The sequence below is a fragment of the Notothenia rossii genome, assembly GCF_949606895.1.
Source record: "Notothenia rossii genome assembly, chromosome: 11".
Taxonomy (NCBI): Eukaryota; Metazoa; Chordata; class Actinopteri; order Perciformes; family Nototheniidae; genus Notothenia; species Notothenia rossii.
The window spans coordinates 43,095,841-43,117,546 of NC_136910.1; the positions used below are offsets into that span (position 1 = coordinate 43,095,841).

The 21,706-nt window shown below is 41.5% G+C and overlaps 2 protein-coding genes across 3 annotated transcripts in view; one reads left to right on the forward strand and one right to left on the reverse strand.

The window, feature by feature from the left end:
* Nucleotides 1-18,471, forward strand: part of ermp1 (endoplasmic reticulum metallopeptidase 1) — a 34,192-nt gene extending 15,721 nt beyond the window's left edge. Inside the window, exons 7-15 of the mRNA XM_079656962.1 lie at nucleotides 583-795; nucleotides 1,249-1,469; nucleotides 4,679-4,853; nucleotides 5,700-5,890; nucleotides 9,680-9,832; nucleotides 10,526-10,728; nucleotides 10,864-10,979; nucleotides 14,020-14,183; nucleotides 15,009-18,471. Coding sequence (XP_079513088.1) covers nucleotides 583-795; nucleotides 1,249-1,469; nucleotides 4,679-4,853; nucleotides 5,700-5,890; nucleotides 9,680-9,832; nucleotides 10,526-10,728; nucleotides 10,864-10,979; nucleotides 14,020-14,183; nucleotides 15,009-15,185 — 1,613 coding nt within the window. The 3' untranslated portion in view covers nucleotides 15,186-18,471. The remainder of the gene's footprint in view (nucleotides 1-582; nucleotides 796-1,248; nucleotides 1,470-4,678; nucleotides 4,854-5,699; nucleotides 5,891-9,679; nucleotides 9,833-10,525; nucleotides 10,729-10,863; nucleotides 10,980-14,019; nucleotides 14,184-15,008) is intronic.
* A 397-nt stretch (nucleotides 18,472-18,868) lies between these two features.
* ric1 (RIC1 homolog, RAB6A GEF complex partner 1) overlaps nucleotides 18,869-21,706 on the reverse strand; it is a 37,234-nt gene continuing 34,396 nt past the window's right edge. For both annotated transcript variants that reach the window (XM_079657483.1, XM_079657482.1), the window contains exon 27: nucleotides 18,869-21,376. In XM_079657483.1, the coding sequence (XP_079513609.1) occupies nucleotides 21,061-21,376 (316 nt within the window). In that variant the 3' untranslated portion in view covers nucleotides 18,869-21,060. The remainder of the gene's footprint in view (nucleotides 21,377-21,706) is intronic.

Genomic DNA, 21,706 nt, shown 5'->3' on the forward strand with positions numbered 1-21,706 from the left:
TAAATTTATCCTTCATGCAAAAGTGACAGAAAATGCCTTTTTAAGTCTCTGAAATATGGAGATTTCCTGCCTTGTTTCCCTTTTTTTTGTTTAGGGATTGGGCTAACAAAGCACATCATTAAAATACATTACATTTTCAGAAAGTAGTGAAAAATGTGAAGACCTAACGATGTGTGCTGCAGAGATTCTGTCTGGGTGGCCGTGCAGGTTGACTCAGAGCATTACGTCAGTGTAGCCGGTCCCTGCTGGTCACAAGGTGATTCTGAGTCAGCAATAAAATGTACTGCTTGTGTTGTGTCATCTCTGAAGGATGAGCCCTTTGTGTCATTATGAAAGTTATCGCTTTCATGTTCAGTCATTTCAAACATTTTCTTCCTGTTAATGTTAGGGTGGAAACCGAAAACCAAAATAGATTAAACTCAGTATTTATTTCCCATTTTGTCTCTTTCTATTCATTATGTGTCTGTAAAGTTGGGATCAAGCCCTCTGGTTGTCTCTATACTGCAGAAATCAATGCAGCTCAATGGTTTCATTGTGTCAGCTTTGAATCTCTTCACCTTGAAACTCGCTTCCTGTTTACAGGCGACAACATCCTGGCGGTCCTAAAGTACCTGGTGAACTCAGAGAAGCTGGCCGATTCCTCCGAGTATCGTCATGGCAACATGGTGTTTTACGACCTGCTGGGGGTATTTGTGGTGGCTTACCCCGCCCGTGTAGGCACCATCCTGAACTACATGGTAGCCACAGCCACCTTCCTCTATCTGGCTAAGAAAGCCTCAATGCCAGGCAATGGGGGTAGGTCTCTATTTCCTGTGGTGGATGCATGTGTTCTCCCCTTTGTGGATTATTCAAGTGTTTTCTTGCAAACTGTAAGATGAGAATGGCCCAGTCCAAACTTGCAGGTAGATCTGCAATGATTAGTCAACAGTCAATAAATATTGGCCATTTATTTTTGAATATCGATTAAACTTTTAAGATATCTTCTCATGAAAAATATCAGAAAAAGTGGATTTTTCTCTGTTTCTGTATTATTTGAAAATTAATATCTTTAGGTCCTGGCTGGATAAAAAATACACAGATATTAGAATTACTTAGAGAAGCAGGGATGGACGTTTTACAACCAAGTGTTTAATCGATTAATCAGGAAAATAATTGGCTTGTGGAGTCAAATCACAATTGTTGTTTCTCTTTGCTCTAGAATAGTTAGATGCTTGGTCTTCACTTACGTTTCATCTGCATCTCCCTCAGGTGGCCGATATGTCCGGGAACTGGCCTGTGCCACAGGTGTAGCGGTCCTGAGTTGGGTCGTCACGCTGCTGTCGGTGCTGATACTCGCTCTGCTCGTCACTCTGCTGGGCCGCTCCATGTTCTGGTACAACCACTTCTACGCCTCCATCTGCCTGTATGGGGCTGCTGCCACGGGCAAGATGGTCCTCATCCACACCCTGGCCAAGAACTTGTACTACGGAGTAAGTAGAGTGTTTAATCTAAGTCTTTTTCAAAGGTATAGGACATTTTTATGAAATAGATGTACTAGCTCTCTTGATGTTTTCAGTGTGTATGCTAAGCTAAGCTAACCACCTGGTTCCGGCTTTATGTTTTATTATCTAACTCTTGGCAAGATGGGAAATTAAAAGTAAATCATTTCTTAACTTTGGAGGGACTTTTAAATCAGAGAAGTGAAAAGGGAAAGTGGAATTTTAAGAAATTTCGAGTAGAAACCACACTTTTGGAAACTTTAGAATTTCAAATCACTTATTTCAAAAAAATCAAATTGTAATAAAAAGTTGAATGGAGAAATGATGTGTAGCCATAGGTCAAGTCCGATAGTGATTGGTTAAATATTTGCTCTGTTAAAGCGTGAAGAATGGACTTAGATTCATATCTTTCTGATACTCTTTGTAACACAAAACTATCTTTAAATTGAGAGCTTTTGCTTAATGAACTAAGTAGGCCAGCCCTATTATATCTCATGTTGACTGATTGGGATAATGTTTAATGGGTACTAAAGTGCAAATAGGAGAAAGCTAGTTCCTCTTCCTCCATGGTGACTAGCGAACAGCAGCTCTTTGTGTGTGTGTGCTCGATAATAAAACTGGTGATGTGTAAGACCAGCAGCCATGTGGCAGTCACGTGTATGGACTCCTTTACCAAATAGGTATTTACTGCTGGCACACAATGGAGCACTCTCACTGTGCTTTTGATATCCACCTGCTTATAACAAAGCCTATTCTGGCCAAGGACAATGATTGAGCCTTTTTGGTAAACTTCTTCTTTCTGTAATTTTAGAAGCTGTTCAGCTGAAATATGGTCCCTCTGACATTTTGTATTTTGAGATTGAAACCATTAGAGAAGTTTTATTTTCATCTGGAGCTGAACACATTGTGAATTCCAGCTTTTCATGGACATGTTCCAGGAAGGACACAGACTAACCTTTGTGCCAGACCACATAATCCTCTCTAAATCTCTATTGAAAGAGCATAAGTCATCTTCAGCCTCATTTTACTCTAAGTGTACGACGCCTGCAGGAGAACTTGACTTATTTGTACAAATTGCTTGTCTACTTACTGATCATTTTGTTCTGTGGTTTCTAAACCTTTCTTTCCTGAGTGTAATGTATTGCTGCATTAACAGCAATCATTATGTTCCAAATGAACTCATTTATATTGATGATATTGATTTTAAACTGAATATAATTTCCTATAAATGATGTTAAAGTGGATGTAATAGTGGGTTTGCTTTTCAAGAAATGCCAGTGGCCTAAGCTGTATGTTCCAACCATTCATAAATTAATTTTACCTATCTATTTCACAATTTGATGCTTTACTTTGAGCTATTTTACAATTTTAACTATCATTTTCAACCATTTATCAGTTAAATGTAGCTAACTGTCCACTTTCCGCTCATCGCTAAATATTTTCTTTTGCACTCTGAAATAAAACTTATAAGTGTAAGGCTGATTCAATCATACATTAGTTTTGCCTACAAAGGTGCATACAAATGGTTGAATTGGAACTGTGTGTGGTTGTAGCTCCACATCAATAAAGACAAGAATCTGCAGTGCGAAGCTCCCACTGGGGATTTATTTGTGTGGCAGTGATGCAAGGCCAAACACTGCTGTTCATATTTATTTTTGTATACAAGGGCTTTCTATATAACAGCTGGTTACCAAATCATTCAACCTAAAACACCATGAAGAGCAGGGCGAGGGCCTCTCAGTGACACCGTGATCTGGATGCTCAGAACACTGTGGCCATGGTGTAAAGTTCCCCATGTAGAAACTAGGAAGTCAAATGATTGATTGTTCCTGTTTGGTGTTCATCCACAACAGAGGTAGTGATTGTCTTTTCCGCAGTGATTTGTAAAAAGATAAATATAATTTGTGATGAATGTTGCTTTTATACAAGGCAGGGACTGATCTGACCTCATTATTATTCAATCTTTATTTCAGACTCAAGGTCCATATCACATACACAAAGACAAGACACACATCAATAAACAAGATAAAAAGCTAAACAGATAAAAACAATTAGATAAAAAAACATAAAATCAGTCCAATCACAGCTAGCCACACATGCTCACTGTCTGTATAGGTTATTGGGCCAATGTCTCCAAATCATGGAAGAGAACCGAGTAGAACTCTTCACAGGGTTAATTAAAGTCGAGATAGCATGATTGTCCGAGTCTTCTAGGCGACACATGAATTTGTACATTAACTTTCTTAAAAGGGCTTGACAAGTAGGTACCCCCAAGTTAACAAAACAGCTGGCTGGCACTGTGTCATCTTGGTACCCTCAGCAGCAACCGTAAAGCATCATTGTATGCAACTTTTAGTTTGTGTATGCTTCTAGCCTTGTAGTTACTCCACAGGTGAGCCGTGTACAGAAAGCTTTAAAAAGTGATACCTTGACATCTACAGAGCACTACAGAAATTTCCGCATTCATATTTTTGCCTGGGCATACAATTTGCAGCGTTGTCTATGGACCAAGGTACTTCATCTCACTGCACACAAGAATAATGTTGCTACTGAGAATAAAATGAGGAAATACAGCCTTCTTGGCGTTATACTTAATATTAAAATCAATGCCATACTGGGAACAAGTCCTCAGAAGCTGTTTTAAGCCAGCACTGCATGGGGAGAAGATGATTAAATCTTCAGCATATATAAGGTGGTCGACAACAGTAGCACCGATGACACAGCCAGTTTTACACAAGTTCAGTTTCCTAGACAGATCATCCATGTACAGATTAAACAACAAAGGAGATCAAATCCCACCTTGCTTGATCCCCATTACCAACATCAAAATGTTCAGTCTGATGTGCATACCAAAAAGCTAAGATCCTTATTATGTACTTGGGTACCCCTCTCTGGCACATTTTGTCAAATAATTTGAAATGATTTAGTCTATCAAATGCCTTGGAAGCATCAATAAAACACAGAAACATGGTGGAATTATGGCTTATTATATCAGTAACCTAATATGAAACAACCTCCACTGAGTTATTCTTTAATTAACATGAGGCTGTTTACGTGATGAGCAAGGAGTGCGATTCTCAACATTTTTAACATACCTCTATGTCAACATAATTCAGTCCCAAGATTTTTCTTTTTGGCAATTAATACACTCAGCTGATTCCACACATATCAAAGCGCTGTTGTGTGTGTGTTCCCTGCAGGGTGTGCGTTTGGTGGAGCTGGGCGATCTCTACTTTGACGTGAGCCTGTTGCTATGGTGCTGCAGCCTGGTGTGGCTCACCCAGCAGGGCCTGTGCTCAGCCTACGTCCCCATGCTCATGGTGGCTTTCCCCCTGGCCACCAGACTGCTGCTGGCCCGAGAGTTTAAAAACAGAGGTACATACTCAACTCAACTTTATTCACAATGGATGTTTAATGGTGCAGGCAATCATTTACTAGAAACTGGGACACATTTGAATGGAAAATAGATCTGAGTTGAGTAAAATATTTAAGTTATTTGTTCATCGTACACAAAACAATTACATAAAAGCAATCTTTAGCAAAACAAATATTAAGTCTCAGGCTTTCACTAGAAATAATTAAATATGTATTATAAATGAAAAGAAGATAAAGCAATACAAATGTAATGATAGTCTATACATTTAATATCAAGCAGTAATTGCAAAATAATTATTTCAATGTAAACAGGGATATAGTAAATGTATAAGCATAAAGATAAGTATAAATATACAGAAGTGTTAACAGTTAGTCATTTATATTCAGTATATAAAAGTAGAGTAATGTGTTATTTTTACAGTTGTGTACACTTCTGTTGACTTTTAATAACTGGCATCGGGTAAAGCCAGATTCAAGAGTTCATATCAGTACGCCCTTATTCCCAATTCATACTTTATTGATAATGTTTAGTAGGGTTCAATAGGGAGTCTAAACTTTGGCCTTAGGATGGCGATAACTGGATGACCATTTTAGTTTTCAATTCATACAGCACTATAAATTGCATGAAATGATGAGCTGTTTTGTTTTAATTTTGTTGTATGTATGTTTTGTGTGTGTGAGGACCCCAGGAAGAATAGCCAATGCTCATGCTAGTGCTAATGGGGATCCTAATAAAGACATAAAGACATAAAAAAAAAACTACAGGGCAGCCAAAATATTCTTTAATGTTGGATCTTTGGCTGTTTAAGTTTCATTTGAACAACTGTTCCCTCTCTCTTCCTGCAGGAGCGTCACTGAAGTACAGTGCGCTCTATCTGTTGGGCCTGGGTCTGCCTTACGTCCACTTCATGTTCCTCATCTGGGTGGTGTTTGAGATCTTCACACCTATTATGGGTCGCAGCGGCACCGAGATACCGCCTGAGGTAGTAATGGCCACCCTCGTCACCCTGGCAACCATCTTCCTCTCCTCCTTTTTTGTGAGTATTCCAACATTGTGTACAATAATGAATAAAAGCCAGGTATACATCTTATTTCTACAGCAGATTCACCTTGAGGTCACATTAGCCGCTTTCACACCAAGTACTTTGCCGTACTTAGTTCCCAGCACTTAGTTCCCCCATGGAACTAAAGAGCAGATCGCGTTCACACCGGAATAAGTCCCTGAGGGAAGATTACGCAAATCAAGCCGCTGACGTCACTTCTTCTTCTTCTGCTTTGGGTTTACTGTCTGGCAGGCCACAAACAACTTCACAGCGTATACTGCCACCCGAAGTCCCCGGAGTTGGGGACTGGCCAGCAGCTTCTACTGAAGCCTTCCGAATAAATCGCCAGAACGCCGACACCTCCTCATCTCCACTGCTCCCATGTTTTTTTTTGTGTTGCCATAAATTAGTCTCTCTCCGTTGGTGCGCTGGACTAATGATAATGCTAATAATGCTAAGGCCAGCAAATAAAAAGGCGACTTCACAAAACTTTTAAGAGTTTTACGGGGCATGGTTTGCAATTCGCCCAGCCAATCAGAAATTGGAACTTTTTTCTCCCCAGAAAAGTACCTGCTCTCTAGCAGGGACTAAAAAGGGGGAGACATTTCTCATGAACTAAGTTCTCTTTTTGGTGTGAACGCAAAATCCCAAGAACTATCGGAACTAAAAGGGAAAAGTACTCCGGTGTGAAAGCGCCTATTGGGGAGTGTAAGCACTGACTGGTAGAAATCTGGTAGCAAACTTTTGTTTAAACAGTTTATTGACAGCCATTATTTGCCTACAGATAAGCAAACCTACTGCAGTGTATAGTTGACTGACTGAGTCATGGGAGCCTGCCTGCAGGCGCCAGTCTCAGGACTGGAAGTGCATGCACGCTAAAAATTACAAAATAAAATCGCCACTATCAGTACAAAGCCACTTTCCGAACAGCAAATGCACGCAAATACAAAATAAAATCGTACTGACACTTATTATATATATATATATATATATATATATATATATATATATATATATATATATATATAAAAATAGGGACACCTTCTAAAAAATATATATATATATATATAAAATATATTTTAAGATCATGTTTAATCATCTGACCTCACTGCAGAATCTTATAGACTTGTACTTGTTTTATGGTGTGTGAGCTGAGCTGTGTTACTTTTTTGTATGCTTTGTTTTATTTATTTGCCTGTACGGCACTTTGGTCTGGAGGTTTAAAGTGCTTTATAAATAAAGTTGTATTGATTTGTCTGCACATTGCTGTTTTAGTCTGTGTTCTTCTAATTAGTGTCTACAGTGTGTGCCTATTCAGCTGTTTAGAGCCATGTTGGACAAAACCCGATCATGCCCCTCCCTCTCACTGTCTAAGTGAACGGTAACTATAAAAACTACACTGCGCATGCTCAGAGAATTGTCCTATTTAATGTGTGTGGCAAAAATATAATGACCAAAGGGGCATAGAGCTGCCATCCCCACCATACGTCATCCCACATCATTCAGAGCGTATTGGCTGTAAGTACGTGTGCCGCGAAAAGTGTGGTGTGTGAAGAGGAGACGAGAGACGCGTCCTAAAACCAGGAAGTAAGCTGCGCATGGCTTCCCTCCACAAAAAAGCAATGAGATTTCTCCATATGATTTTAGAAAATAGCTCAAAATAAGATCTGTGGGAAACGTACCTGTTAGATTAATGCAGGTTTTGTTCAGCCGGATAATGTCCACATGTCTACCCTACTTTTATCATTTTCGAATCATAAATCTATCGATTAGATTTATGATAGACTTTTGAAACTACAAGAAGATAAGGAGGACTTTTACAAAAAAGTAATAGAGATTTTTGTCCAGAAGGATAGGCAAATAGACTTAATCTTCAAGTCAAGGTAAGACCGCAATTTTATTGAAAATGGGATCTTACTAAGAGAGAACAATTCAATATTTAAATGATAAAATTACATTTTTTGGGTATCCTTTTGTTGAACTGCCTGTTTAAAATTAATTGAAGCATCAGACAAAAAAAGCTTTTCAAAATAATATTATATTTTGATTTAGGTCAAAATATAATATTTGTAAACCGGAAGAGTCAGTGCCAGTGCCTCACCAGCCATGAACCTCACTGCAGAAGCTTATAGACATCTAAGTTTTTTGTGCCCCACCACTTTTGTACATGTAAAAACGCCACTGTATATATATATAGATATTTATATATATATAAATAACAACATATTGTATTTTAGTTACACCCTCTAGACCAGTGGTTCTCAACTGGTCAGGCCTCGGGACCCACTTTTTACTTGGTCAATACATCGCGACCCAATATTTTGAAGCACTCAAATCTATTCCACAAAAAAACGTGCTGTAATATATACGCTTTTCAGCATACAATATTAATACAAATGAAGTACAGTGCATATATCCCTTCACAGAACTAAAGTATGCTTTTAAAAAAGGTTTAATGAGATGCTGGAATCAAAGCTGAATTATATAAAAAGGCACACATGCTGAAAATCCAACCCCAGCAGGGGGGTCTGAGGGGATTCTCCCCCAGGAGATTTTTAGAAATACTAACATAAACTATGTATTCTGGTACACTCTGAGAAGAAAATAAATAAATCTATTACATATATGTTATGCCATTGTTTGTTTTTCACTTTGTTCTGACATCTTGCTGCGAGAAGAGTAAAGAGGAGATAGTCTTTTTGACTTACTTTAAATTGTGGGTAAGGGTAGATAGCTCCCCATTTGCAATAGGACCTGTCAATCATCAAACCGGGGGTATTATTTCATTATGTGTTCATTTGTATATGAAGCTGTACCCATGGATGTATAAAGAAGAGTTCTACCGCAAAGTTATTCTCGATGGGGACTTCCGGCAACAATCTTAATTCTGATTGGCCAGAAGACTCGAAAAAACATCAGCAAAGATATTTTATTGAGAAGATAATCACTACATGACAGAAGTTTTCAAAACCGTTTATGGTCTCCGGCACTTCCAGTCCAACGCCGACTGCATGCATAGCGTTAGAAAATCGGTCCTTCAAAATCAAGTTTGACTTTTCCCCCCCCAAAAAAAATTCCTTTTTTTTTTTTTGGTTCTTCACTCACACATCCGCGACACACTCGAAACGGGTCAGTGGGTCGCGACCCACCAGTTGAGAACCACTGCTCTAGACAACAGTGGAGGGTTCGAGAAACAACCGTGTTTGCTGGGTGCACCGCGGCGGAGGTGGGGAGGTTCCAGCTGGGAACCTCCACCCCGCTGCGGGACCCGTGATGGGACCCCTGAGTCTGACGGTGCGTCTTGGTCACGCTTCATATCGGCCGGCCCAGGAAGGAAGAGACATGCAGAGTGGGGGAAGTCCCCCACCCCAACTCAGCACACCCTAAATAAAACCGGGGGAAAGTGAAAAAAAGGCACTCGTGAGGCGGGCAGAGTCCCCTGTCAACTCCCGTTACATTCCTCCATGGTGTCATTTAAGCGACAAATGGCTAAATCAACTTTTTACGAGAACCAGGCTGGGGGGGTCAAAAAGGCTTAACCAAGGCCGACCCAAAGTGCATGGTGAGCGGACTCATCACCTCCGTGAGAGTGGAGGTGTCCTGAAAGTGGAGCCTGCACCAGAACTGTCCTGAGAGTGGAGGCCTGCAGGCAGACCCCTCTCGACTCAGTGGCAGTAAAATGTTATGTAATTCTAGCATATGGTGGCTTGGATTATTCTCTGAAACTAATCTTTTTAAATGAATAATCCACCATAACCTCTTATGTTTCCCTGTGTGTCTCAGCTGCATTTCATCTACTTGGCACGGAGCACTAAGTGGATCCTGGCTGGTCTGGCATCAATCTTCGTCGTCACGTTCCTGATGATGTCCTGTGGCTTCCTCTTTCCTTATTCGGCCAGTCCAGAAAGCCCGAGGCCAAAAAGAGTTTTCCTGCAGGTTAGAAGTCACATCACACTCACAGAAGCACAAATATGTGCCCTCAGACTCATTCATAAACATGTATTCTAATACTGGCTAAGGAAAGAATATTGAAAACCCTGATACATTACTCATTTTCTATTCACTGGATGGAAATCCATTTAAAAAGTAACATTCAATTGTATTTTTTCGGTAATTATTTTGGCCACAACTAGCTGTCCTGCTGTGCTGCTCCTGCTTGACTGATTAAAATCTCTTGTTGACAGCAGGTGAAATACAAAGCTACTATTCATCGTGTTTCTTTTGTAACTGGGACACGGCACACCATGACATCTCTCTACAAGACATATTGATTGGATAGAAGTGCTCTGATTCCACCTCTTGCTGATGTAAATCACAGAGAGCTCAGGAGGGACATGACAGGCAGAAATATGTTGGTTTCATGCACTGGTCAAATGTGAGAGGTTCGGCTATTTTACTGCCAAAAGATGTCTGCTTTCAGACTACTGGAAGGAATGCATTACAAATACAGAGGTGTTTATTTTAATAGAGTTTACCTATTTGCTTCTGCAGATTCATTAGGTAATTCCTCATTAGGCTATATAAATACAACATTTCTAAAACTAAGTAATGTAAACATTTGACCATATTCACCTGTAGTGTCTCCCCTTCAAAGTACATGAAACCTTTGTTTCCTCCACCCTCCCTCAGCACACGACGCGGACCTTCCACAACCTGCAGGGCCAGGTGGAGAGCCGGGACTCAGGTCTGTGGATCAACAGTTTTGACTACACAGGCATCCAGCACATCACGCCTCACATCCCCGACATCAACGACAGCATCCGCACCATCTGCCGAGAGGACCGGCCCTTCTGCGGTTACCCCTGGTTCCTGCCCGTCAAGTTCCTCAGCAAGTCAGTAATGCATAAAGCATGCTTTTAGCTGAATGCGGTGTTTCCCTGCACTTTGTTTTGTTGAATTGTGAATGGACTTCATGTTGATTTTCATATTCCATATTCATCCTTTAAGTGTTTTGATTGTATTTCCAGGAAGAACTGGTACCTCCCTGCTCCAGAAGTGTCTCCCAGCTCTCCTGTGGAGTTCAGCCTGCTATCCAGAGAGGAGACCAGCTGGGGGACGGTCAAGATGACCTTCAGTGTGAAAGGTCAGGAGCACTTAATGTAACCAGATCTTCACAAATACGACACTAAAAACACACATTCCTCTAAGGCAAGGGTGTCAAACTCAAGGCCCGGGGGCCAAATCCGGCCCTCGACTTCATTTTATGTGGCCCGCAAGAGCTTGCAAAGAATATAATATGTTTATTACGTGGTTGAATGCCGCTTTACAGAAGCACGTTGCACATAAACTACATGTCCCACAATGCATCTCATTCTATGACTGCACACTGAAGAGACTTGCAATTATTTGCTCTAGACTTCTGCTTTCAGACGTAGTTAATTATGAAGTTATTACCCTATCCCATAATAATCAAATGCAGAGGCAATAATGTAATATAATACATTATTTTATATATATTAAATATTAATATTTATATATAATAATAATACATTACATTTATAAAGCGCTTTTCCTGGTGCTCAAAGCACTTATATATAGTTATGTGTATATATACAGTGGGGCAAAAAAAGTATTTAGTCAGCCACCAATTGAGCAAGTTCTCCCACTTAAAAAGATGAGAGGCCTGTAATTTTCATCCTAGGTATATCTCAACTATGAGAGACAAAATGAGAAAAACAGAATCCAAAAAATCACATTGTCTGATATTTAAAGAATTTATTTGCAAATTATGGTGGAAAATAAGTATTTGGTCAATAACAAAAGTTCATCTCAATACTTTGTTATATACCCTTTGTTGGCAATGACAGAGGTCAAACGTTTTCTGTAAGTCTTCACAAGGTTTCACACACTGTTGCTGGTATTTTGGCCCATTCCTCCATGCAGATCTCCTCTAGAGCAGTGATGTTTTGGGGCTGTCGCTGGGCAACACGGACTTTCAACTCCCTCCAAAGATTTTCTACGGGGTTGAGATCTGGAGACTGGCTAGGCCACTTCAGGACCTTGAAATGCTTCTTACGAAGCCACTCCTTCGTTGCCCGGGCGGTGTGTTTGGGATCATTGTCATGCTGAAAGACCCAGCCACGTTTCATCTTCAATGCCCTTGCTGATGGAAGGAGGTTGTCACTCAAAATCTCACGATACATGGCCCCATTCATTCTTTCCTTTACACGGATCAGTCGTCCTGGTCCCTTTGCAGAAAAACAGCCCCAAAGCATGATGTTTCCACCCCCATGTTTCACAGTAGGTATGGTGTTCTTTGGATGCAACTCAGCATTCTTTCTCCTCCAAACACGTCTAGTTGAGTTTTTACCAAAAAGTTCTATTTTGGTTTCATCTGACCATATGACATTCTCCCAATCCTCTTCTGGATCATCTAAATGCTCTCTAGCAAACTTCAGACGGGCCTGGACATGTACTGGCTTAAGCAGGGGGACACGTCTGGCACTGCAGGATTTGAGTCCCTGGTGGCGTAGTGTGTTACTGATGGTAGCCTTTGTTACTTTGGTCCCAGCTCTCTGCAGGTCATTGAATAGGTCCCCCCGTGTGGTTCTGGGATTTTTACTCACCGTTCTTGTGATCATTTTGACCCCACTGGGTGAGATCTTGCGTGGAGCCCCAGATCGAGGGAGATTATCAGTGGTCTTGTATTTCTTCCATTTTCTAATAATTGCTCCCACAGTTGATTTCTTCACACCAAGCTGCTTACCTATTGCAGATTCAGTCTTCCCAGCCTGGTGCAGGTCTACGATGTTGTTTCTGGTGTCCTTTGACAGCTCTTTGGTCTTGGCCATAGTGGAGTTTGGAGTGTGACTGTTTGAGGTTGTGGACAGGTGTCTTTTATAATGATAACGAGTTCAAACAGGTGCCATTAATACAGTTAACAAGTGGAGGACAGAGGAGGCTCTTAAAGAAGAAGTTACAGGTCTGTGAGAGCCAGAAATCTTGAAAAAAATCCAGAAAATCACATTGTCTGATTTTTAAAGAATTTATTTGCAAATTATGGTGGAAAATAAGTATTTGGTCAATAACAAACAAACAAGATTTCTTGTTTTTCTTGTTTCTGGATTTTCTTTTTTCTCATTTTGTCTCTCATAGTTGAGGTATCCCTAGGATGAAAATTACAGGCCTCTCATCTTTTTAAGTGGGAGAACTTGCACAATTGGTGGCTGACTAAATACTTTTTTGCCCCAGTGTATATATATATATATAGTCTTAAAGTTTTCCACTGGCTTTTAATACTAGTTGAACATAACATTTTGATATTTGTATGTGTTTCTATATTTTTCTAGTTATTGTGCTTTTTATCTTGTTTTGAATTATCGTTTTATTATTTTACTCCCATTGTGTTATTTTATATTTGTTCCCTGTACAGCACTTTGGTCAATTGAGGTGGTTTTTAAATGTGCAATAGAAATAAATAAAGATTGAGATTGAAAGTTACAACCGGCCCTTTGAGTGCAACCATAATGCTAATGTGGCCCGCGATGAAATTGAGTTTGACACCCCTGCTCTAAGGACATACAGGCAGGGGTAAGAGACACGATAAAAAAGCCCCAATGTCATGTGACTTGAGTTGAACTTGAGTCAGAGGATTAGTGCAGAGAATCTCCCTGATGATGGCAGCCTATTCACAGACAGGCTGAGTGGGCACACTAAAAATATCTGGTTACACATAAAATGAGGGGGAGAGTTTACATCAGCAGAGATTGATGTCTGCACAGGGATATTTAAGACATGAAGTTATTGATTGAAAGGTCAACTTTGATCTTGTTAACATCATGAAAAATGACTTTATCCAAGGTCCACTCGGTAGCTGCTTTAGAGCTTTAAAACAAACCTTCGTCTACAGGTCAAGTTTACCAAGTTGTCATAGAAATGTTGATGTTCAAGAGTACCGTAAGTCCATCTTGCCATAAAAACCCTTTGCAGAGGAACAGCATGTGATATGCATTCATTATTATAGTGTATTAAGTCTTTGTTTACATTTCAGTTTAGGTCCCTGGTGCCAAGCGGTTCTGCTGTAACCAATAAAGTATAAGCACTGTCACGGATATAAACTATCAATAATGGGATGCATTCATTTCTCAATTGGCTGATCGTGATGTGTCTGTGTTTACGTGCAGGCCCCAGTCACATGTCCCTGTATCTGATGCCCCATCGAGGAGCCGGCTTCTCCACGTGGTCCTTCGGAGACGGGACGCCTCAGTTCGATCTGAGTGGAGAGTATTTTGTGTTCTATTCTCGAGGCCTCGACGCCCCCTCATGGACCTTCTGGTTTGAAATACAGGTACTGCCTGCAGCCCGAGAAGAGTCTGTACACATTGTGCAATAACATTTTTATATTGGTGTTTTCATATTTTTTTTGCTCAAACTGCTTTCTATTTTTGGCAAGAGAATATAATCTGTTAATCATTGCCATCTGTTGGCTTGGGTTTTGAAGATAAATTGCATTGATATTTTTTTGGCGGAACATTTTTATATCACTGACTAATTTTCTAAATGTTAAATTACATGTTTTTTAATGAATTGGTTATAACTTGGATATTTAAAGGAAACAATTGTTGACAGTGGCTTCTATTTTTAGACATATCCAGGCTGGTTCTTTACCCCTCTTCCCTGTATGCATGCTAAGCTAACCTGACCAGCTCCTATGCCCAACAACAAAATACCCAAACTATTATTTTAACACTGTTTTTTCCTTGCCAACAACATTCTGTAAATCACCAGGCACTGCTGCACCTTTGACAGCTGAGTATTTAGACAGATGTTGAGTTTTGTTTTGATGTCATTCCTTTCATTCCTCACATCTCTGCATTTCTGAATACCTTCGCTTCAGTGATGTCTGCAGGAGATTAGCTCCTGGCAGGACACAGCTGGACTGCTGTCATGGGAGAACCTTTAAACTCCCAATTTTAAGACTTCATTTGACCAATTGTTGAGACAAACTCCATGACCTTTTAAAGACTCTTTTGAAATCCGTTGCATAAGCTCAAACACATGCAGCGTAACTAAGCCAAAGACAAGATGTTCTTTTCTTAAGGCCTGGGATCACTGCTGGTCCTCTCACATGGTAACTCTGTGTTAACCAGGGGTCTGTCCTTCTTCTCCTCAGCCCCCCAGGGACCCGGACCCCTCAGGCCCCGAGGGGATGATCTCCGTTGCCATCTCCACCCACTATTTCTTCGGACAGGACAGTAGGACTGCTCAGCTGGAGGAAGTCCTCCGCAGGTTTCCCTCATGGGCTTTTCCTTCGTCTTGGGTCAGTACTTACGACATGTACCGATACTGAGGGACGCCAGATATCGCAGAGGACGGCGCCGAGGAGAGCTGAGGGTCAAAGCCCCCCCCCCCCCCGAGACATACAAACTGATTTTAAAGGAACAATACTGAGGACCAGCCCGGGCGCCTTTCCTCTCTGACACTCTAACACACTCCTGCTCCCTGAGAGACCCCCATCACTGTGTCAGCAGGCTTATAGCTAACGGAGCAGGAGGAGGCGCGGAGACACGGCAGAGGTAAGCCTATCAGAGAGCTTACAAACTCATCGTCCGAGGCCCCGGCAGACACAAGCCTCGTGCTCTCTCCTGGGTTAGCGAAACAAAGGGGTTCCGTTTTCCTTTTTATTTTTTTAAATCAATCTGTCGTGCCTTTGCTTTACTCGATCCATCTCACCCTCCTCCTCCTCACTTTCCCTCATGCCTCCTTCCTCGCCCATTCCTCCTGAATGAATAACCACTTCCCCTGCTAACCCCTCAGATTACATCAGGCTTCCTATGCAGGAATGAGCACTACCTGTAGAACCACTGTAGGTGTAGATACATACCGATGGATCTGTTTGACCCTTTCTCTGACTTTGACTGGAAACGTTGACACTTTGAAAGTTGCTTTCACCAACATGCACTTGTTTACATTCTGAGCAAATCGTTTTTCTGTTAACAGTGAAATTGCTCATCTGAACTCCTCAGTAGCACCACTGATTAGCAAGTCGTACCGCTGTGTTTACATGAGGAACGCCAACAGTCTGCGTTAACTGTCAGAGAGCTGGCGTGCAGAGGCTGTGCCTGTTGGATGGAAACAGCTGACTAGAATCAAAATGTCAATGTGTCCTTTAAAGGAGCAGCCTTCCTGGGGAGTCTGTGCAGAGGGCGTTATAAGTCTTAATGTTTCAGCCTGGTGGGATCCAGATAACTTGTGTTGAAATGGTCTTGAAACAGGGGCAGTCTGAATGTCCCGTGACTAGCATTATTCCCCGGGGCCTTGAGGGTGAGCGGCCGGAAAGCCAACCAACTCCACACTATAATTGTTACCAAATGTCATCACTATCTACAGAAAATACCCTCTGAGGTCATTGGGAAATAACCGATATTAGGCATCGCCAAAAGCAGTTATATAGGTTTTATTTAAGGGTAAATTAAATGTAGATACCTTCAATCATTTAAACGTTCACATCGGTGCTGCTGCCGACAGCTCTTAGCAGTGTCTTTTCTTGTGTGTGTGTTGCTAATATTTCACATAGTTCACTCATCTCACGTGGAGCCTTTCCATCTAGAGCCTAAGTACCACAACTTGCTCCTTCAGATAGCCGGGCCCTGACAGCACCACGGTACATTCAGGGCCGGGTCACACTTGAAGAGAAGCGGTGCAGTGACTGGAGAGATTACACACAGGGGTTAAAGGTCAATCTCTCCTGGAGGAAATGCACTCGGCGTGTTGCGCTTGGTCGCTCATGTGAAAAGTGCCAAGAAAGCTAGAGGAAGGTTCAAGGATCACCGTACCATCGGTCATTTAAGTGCAAAGTGGTTGTTAATGTTGGTTTCGGAAAGTTCTAGAAATGAACAGGTGTGGGGGAGGAGCTTCACGGAGCTGTTTCACCACCTAACAAGCCGCCTGAGGGAGTATACTGGTGTCACCACTACCTCTGCAGTGATCCATACTTTGTGATAACAGCTTTTATTGTCCTCGTGTCGTGGTTTGAATGTGACTGTTGAATAAGTGGGAATGATTTAGCTCATTTTAGAGAGATTCTTTTGAATGGATTATAAAGCACCGTTATGATGATCTGCAGGCTACCTCTGATTTCTGCAGTCGGCTAAATCCCATCTGTCATCAAGTGACCGTCCCCCAATTAAGAATCTGTTCAAACAACAATTTCCACTGTTGCTTGTCTAAAGTTTGACTCCCTCTCAATGTGGCATCGGGTTGTAAAGGCGTGGGAGAAAAACTCCTCGTTGTGATCCATGTTTTCCGACATGCTGACATGAAGGAGGCCTTAACATTTCGCTTCCAACGACACAAACTGTTTACTGTCGTGGAAACCAACGACTCAGTGGTTTTTAAAGCTATCAGGTGATGCACTGTTTTTATGCTGTTGTCTGTTGGAGAGTTTCAACTTAAATCCATCCCAGCCTTAGACGACACTCGGCAGTTAGCGGTCCTACTCTGCTCCTTCGCTTATGCACACGTCATTAAAGTACTCTAACTCCATCTGTGTGTGAGAGCAGGTGACACATCTCTCCTCAGTGTCCCTTCATAAAACTAACCACATCAGACCTCTTCTGTTATGAATTCACTTAGACTGTATTGTAGGAATAGTTTTTTGTAATTGGCCGGTGAAAAAGATGTGATGATACTCATCACGTTTGTTTCTTTTTGTCAATCCTAATAGGACCATACCTGTGTTTTGTGTGCGTTTTAGCCATTAACCCCAGATACTACAGTGAAAGCAAGTCAACCCCATGGACAGTAATGTAAATGTGTGTTACAGATGCTGCTGCTGCGTTAACTCAGTGCTGCTCTCCCCGAACCTCAACAGACACACATCAGTGTGTAGATGCTTATTTAAGTGACTTGAGTTGATCTAAATCTGTTTTACTGAAAGTGAATATGCAGAGCGTCTACGGGAGGAAAAGCTTTATTAACAAGTGTAAATGGTTATTTTCTAATCATCTGTGGAAAGTCATAGGCCTATAGTGATTTTGTTAGACACTGATGAAAGACGTCTCGATTTAAAACGCTGTGAAACGGCTCCCCTGACGCCGTTGGTGCTCCCACTGTTAGAGTAAAGAAACACAGAGAGAGCTTAACATAAATTAAACAGTGATTTGAAATAGTTTGCAACAGAATCTAATGTATTAATGTAACTCAGTTTAGACTGAGAGGCTGGGTAGAATCACACTAGGATGTAGCGTTACCTTCATCACACAGACATCTATTCTGGGACACAGGGAAACATCTTAATGCCTGGATGTCCTTCTTTTTTAGTTGTAGTTACCTGTTCCAACATCACTCATGCCTACTTCTCTAACTGTTGTTCAATTCATGTTATTTTTTTTTTAAACTGATGATTTTGTTCATTTTTGTGAGTTATTTGAAATGTTCAATAACTCCTTGAACTGCTGTTTTGCTTCATTGCATATTTGTCTGTCAATTGTAATGAACTGATTGATATGACTGGTTTTATTGGGAATGATCTGGTGACAGGGTATCCATCTGTTGATTGGACAGGATGATTTGATCTTATGCAAAAAGCTTGAATTAAATTAGCACCTGTACAGCATTAAAAACGCTTATTACAATATTGTTGTTGGTTGTATTGTCCTTTTTAAACTCTGTTCATATTTCAATAGCCTCCATGTCATGTTAGAATCAAACTTTACAGATAAGACAAATGGTTTTTATTAGATTTCAGGTTTTCTTCTCTATAGAATATGAATATTGTTATTAATTCAATGACTCCGACTCAATGCAGCATTACAGATTAGGATAGGTGATTGTAGCACTCCTTTTTGTTTGTGCTTTGGAATTTGCCACGAGTAATAGTGAGAGAAGTGTATTTATTTAAAAAATGTTAAATCAGTTCATGCTGTCACATGAAACCAATGTACTATTATTTTGTATATAAATGATTTAGCATTAATATTAATTTCCTCCTGGCTCATATCACTACATGTAAACACAAACACAGGCCACTCATCATTTTTAAAAATAATTTATTGGTCTTTTATGTACAAGGAGAACAAATGAAGTAGAAAACCAAACATGAGTTGAAAAGGCAAATGTACGAGAGTATCTTTACACTGCACTGAGGATGTTTGCTGCCGATGCCCCAGAAAAAAAAAAAAAAAAAATCTACTCAGGAATCAGGAAACAATTTAAACTGTACACGGAGGGGAGGGGGGGGGGGGATGTACCATGACCTGCCCCCACCTGCAGAGAAGGGAACCAGAAAACATCTGCAGTATTCATCATTTCCCTAGGAAACTGTCTCGTCAGAATGAGTTTGAGCATCAATGGTTAGATTCTGAGGAGGGGGGGGGTGAGGGTGTTTTTGTTTTCTCCCATTTGCGTCGTGAGACACTCGATTTGAAGCAACCGGTGGGAGCAGAAGGCCTCTGGTCGTCAAGTCTTTGGTTCGTCGTGTTACCGTTTTTCAAGTAAAGCGTACAGCGGAGCAGCGTAGTGTTGCTGTACGCTTGTTCCGGGGGGGGGGGGGGTTATGTTGAGTTCATCACTCTGCCCTTTTGTGAGTGTTTGAACAACACAGGCAATTCATACATTGAAGAATTTCATACAGATACGACACCCGACTCATCTCATTACAAGAGAGCTAAAAGGTATCTAAAATATAATTTGGTCTATCATGGTCAGTAAAAGCTGGGGAAAAGAACATACAAAAATAAAGCTGAGTAACATTTCGATACATTGCACAATATAATACTGACTGATGAACCGTTTAGTTCCTGCGGTAGAGAGCCAATACACGAGTTTGATTTCATCAAAGGGGGACAAGTTTGTTATCAGTCATTAAAAACAAACCGAGCAAAATTCAGAGGCAGCTATAATGCCAATAAATAATACCATAAATGAAGACTAATACGATTAGAATCTATTTGCATGTGATGAGAGGCACCAAGCAAGTCAACACGTTCTCAATACAATGTGGTACACGCATCCAGATAATCCACACAAACCAGAAATCATCGTTTTAGAGGTTCAGGGAGGTGATATGCCAAGTCAAATTACAATTCCTCCATTACAGCCAATGATACTGACTGTTAACACTGCTGCTGAGGGAAGGGATGGATCCTCTTTCAATAAGTATGAAGTCTTCAGAGTAGGATGGATTTAATAATACAAAATCTGCCTCGCTGATGAAAGGAAACACATTCTCATCTCCCAGACGGACACTTAAACCCAAATGTGTGTTTAAAAGCTGGAGAACATATCACATCATTTGGTTTTTATGGCGCTTTAAATCTTCTCAACACTGCTCTGATTGTTGTCTTAAATCTGGAACACGTGAAGAATATCAGACAGCGCACTCGGACATATTTGGGTCTGGGTATCAGCAAACGTGGTGTACGAAATGTGTTTGGAAACTAATCCGCACACTCCGCGATCGTATGCTCAGGGCGCCACTTCTCAAAGAATTCATACCATGCTTCTAAGGGGAGGCTCAAGAAGGACGAGGTGTAATGGATAGAAAAATAATGTTATTTTGTACACTGTTACATTATTGAAAAAGGTATCACAAAATATTTTTTTTTAAATCATATGAGGTATGAAAGTATGAAACACCTCTCGTGCACGCCGTGGGCTCAGACACACTTCCTGTAAATGGTTCACGACTAGAGCTTTGTTCTACGTTTTGCTAGGTGATGTAGCATGATGCTAACACAGTCAGGGCTCGCCTGTGAACTGATTCTTGCACACATTACACCAAAGGAAACAAATGGAGCTTCTTGTCTGGACAGTGAAACAAATAAAACGTTCCAAAGCCTCCAGTTGAACTTGAGTGTCAAACAAAAGCTACTCACACAGAATATTTTTCTTGGAATTTGAACAAATGAAATGTGCTGGTCCACAGCTTCCACACACCTGATGTATAGACGCACAAACTGACGGGTGGCTTTTGTCTAACAGCACATTATGGTCTGTGAGATGTCTGGTTTGTAGCTCGGTATCCACAGGGGGGTACATCTGAAGAGTGGATAATACTGACTGAAGTAAGAACCTGCAGGAGAGGTACTTTCTGCACACACACACACTCGGACACACACTCACACACTCACACACACACACACTCCAACAAGAGTGCATTTCCAGTCCAGCCCCTGCTGCGCCCCCCTCTGTCACAGGTGTGAGTCCAGAGGAGGCTCCTGGCTTCATGACAGGGTGCAGTCGTAGGCCCCCTCCTCCTCCCCCTGCTCCTCCGTCTGTTCGGGGGGACACTCCTCAGAGGGGGGACGGGGGAACCCTCCCGGGGGTTCCAGGGAGGGCAGGGCGAGGCCCAGAGGAGCCGCTACTCCTCGGATGTCCTCCGCCCGGGGCGCCACGGCCCCTCCCGGACCCTCGGAGCTGCCCAGCTTGGAGCTCTGGCTGGTGGGCTGGAAGGCCTCGGGCTGCACCGCCTCCACCGCCGCCTCCATCAGGTCCTGCAGCTGGGGCTGGATCAGGCTCAGGAAGGGTTTGTAGCCCAGGCTGGAGAAAGGATGAGAGTGAGGAGGGAAAGAGGTCAGAGTGGGTACATTTTCTACCATTTTTGGATTGTTCCAATACAGGGGTGTCCAAACTTTTTTCACCGAGGGCCACATACAGACAAATATATGAAGGGCTGGGCCGCTCACTAGAGGTGAAGTTTATTGCGTCTTAAGTTCAGTTATAAGTTGGAAAAATCAATCCAATGTAGGTCAACGATTCTTGATACTGGAAAATGCTGTTAGAAACACAACAGCCTTCATCCCAGCTCTCCATAGGGTTTACTTGATTTAGTTTGCAGCTCATGCCTTAAAACAGAAGCTTCAGATTGCT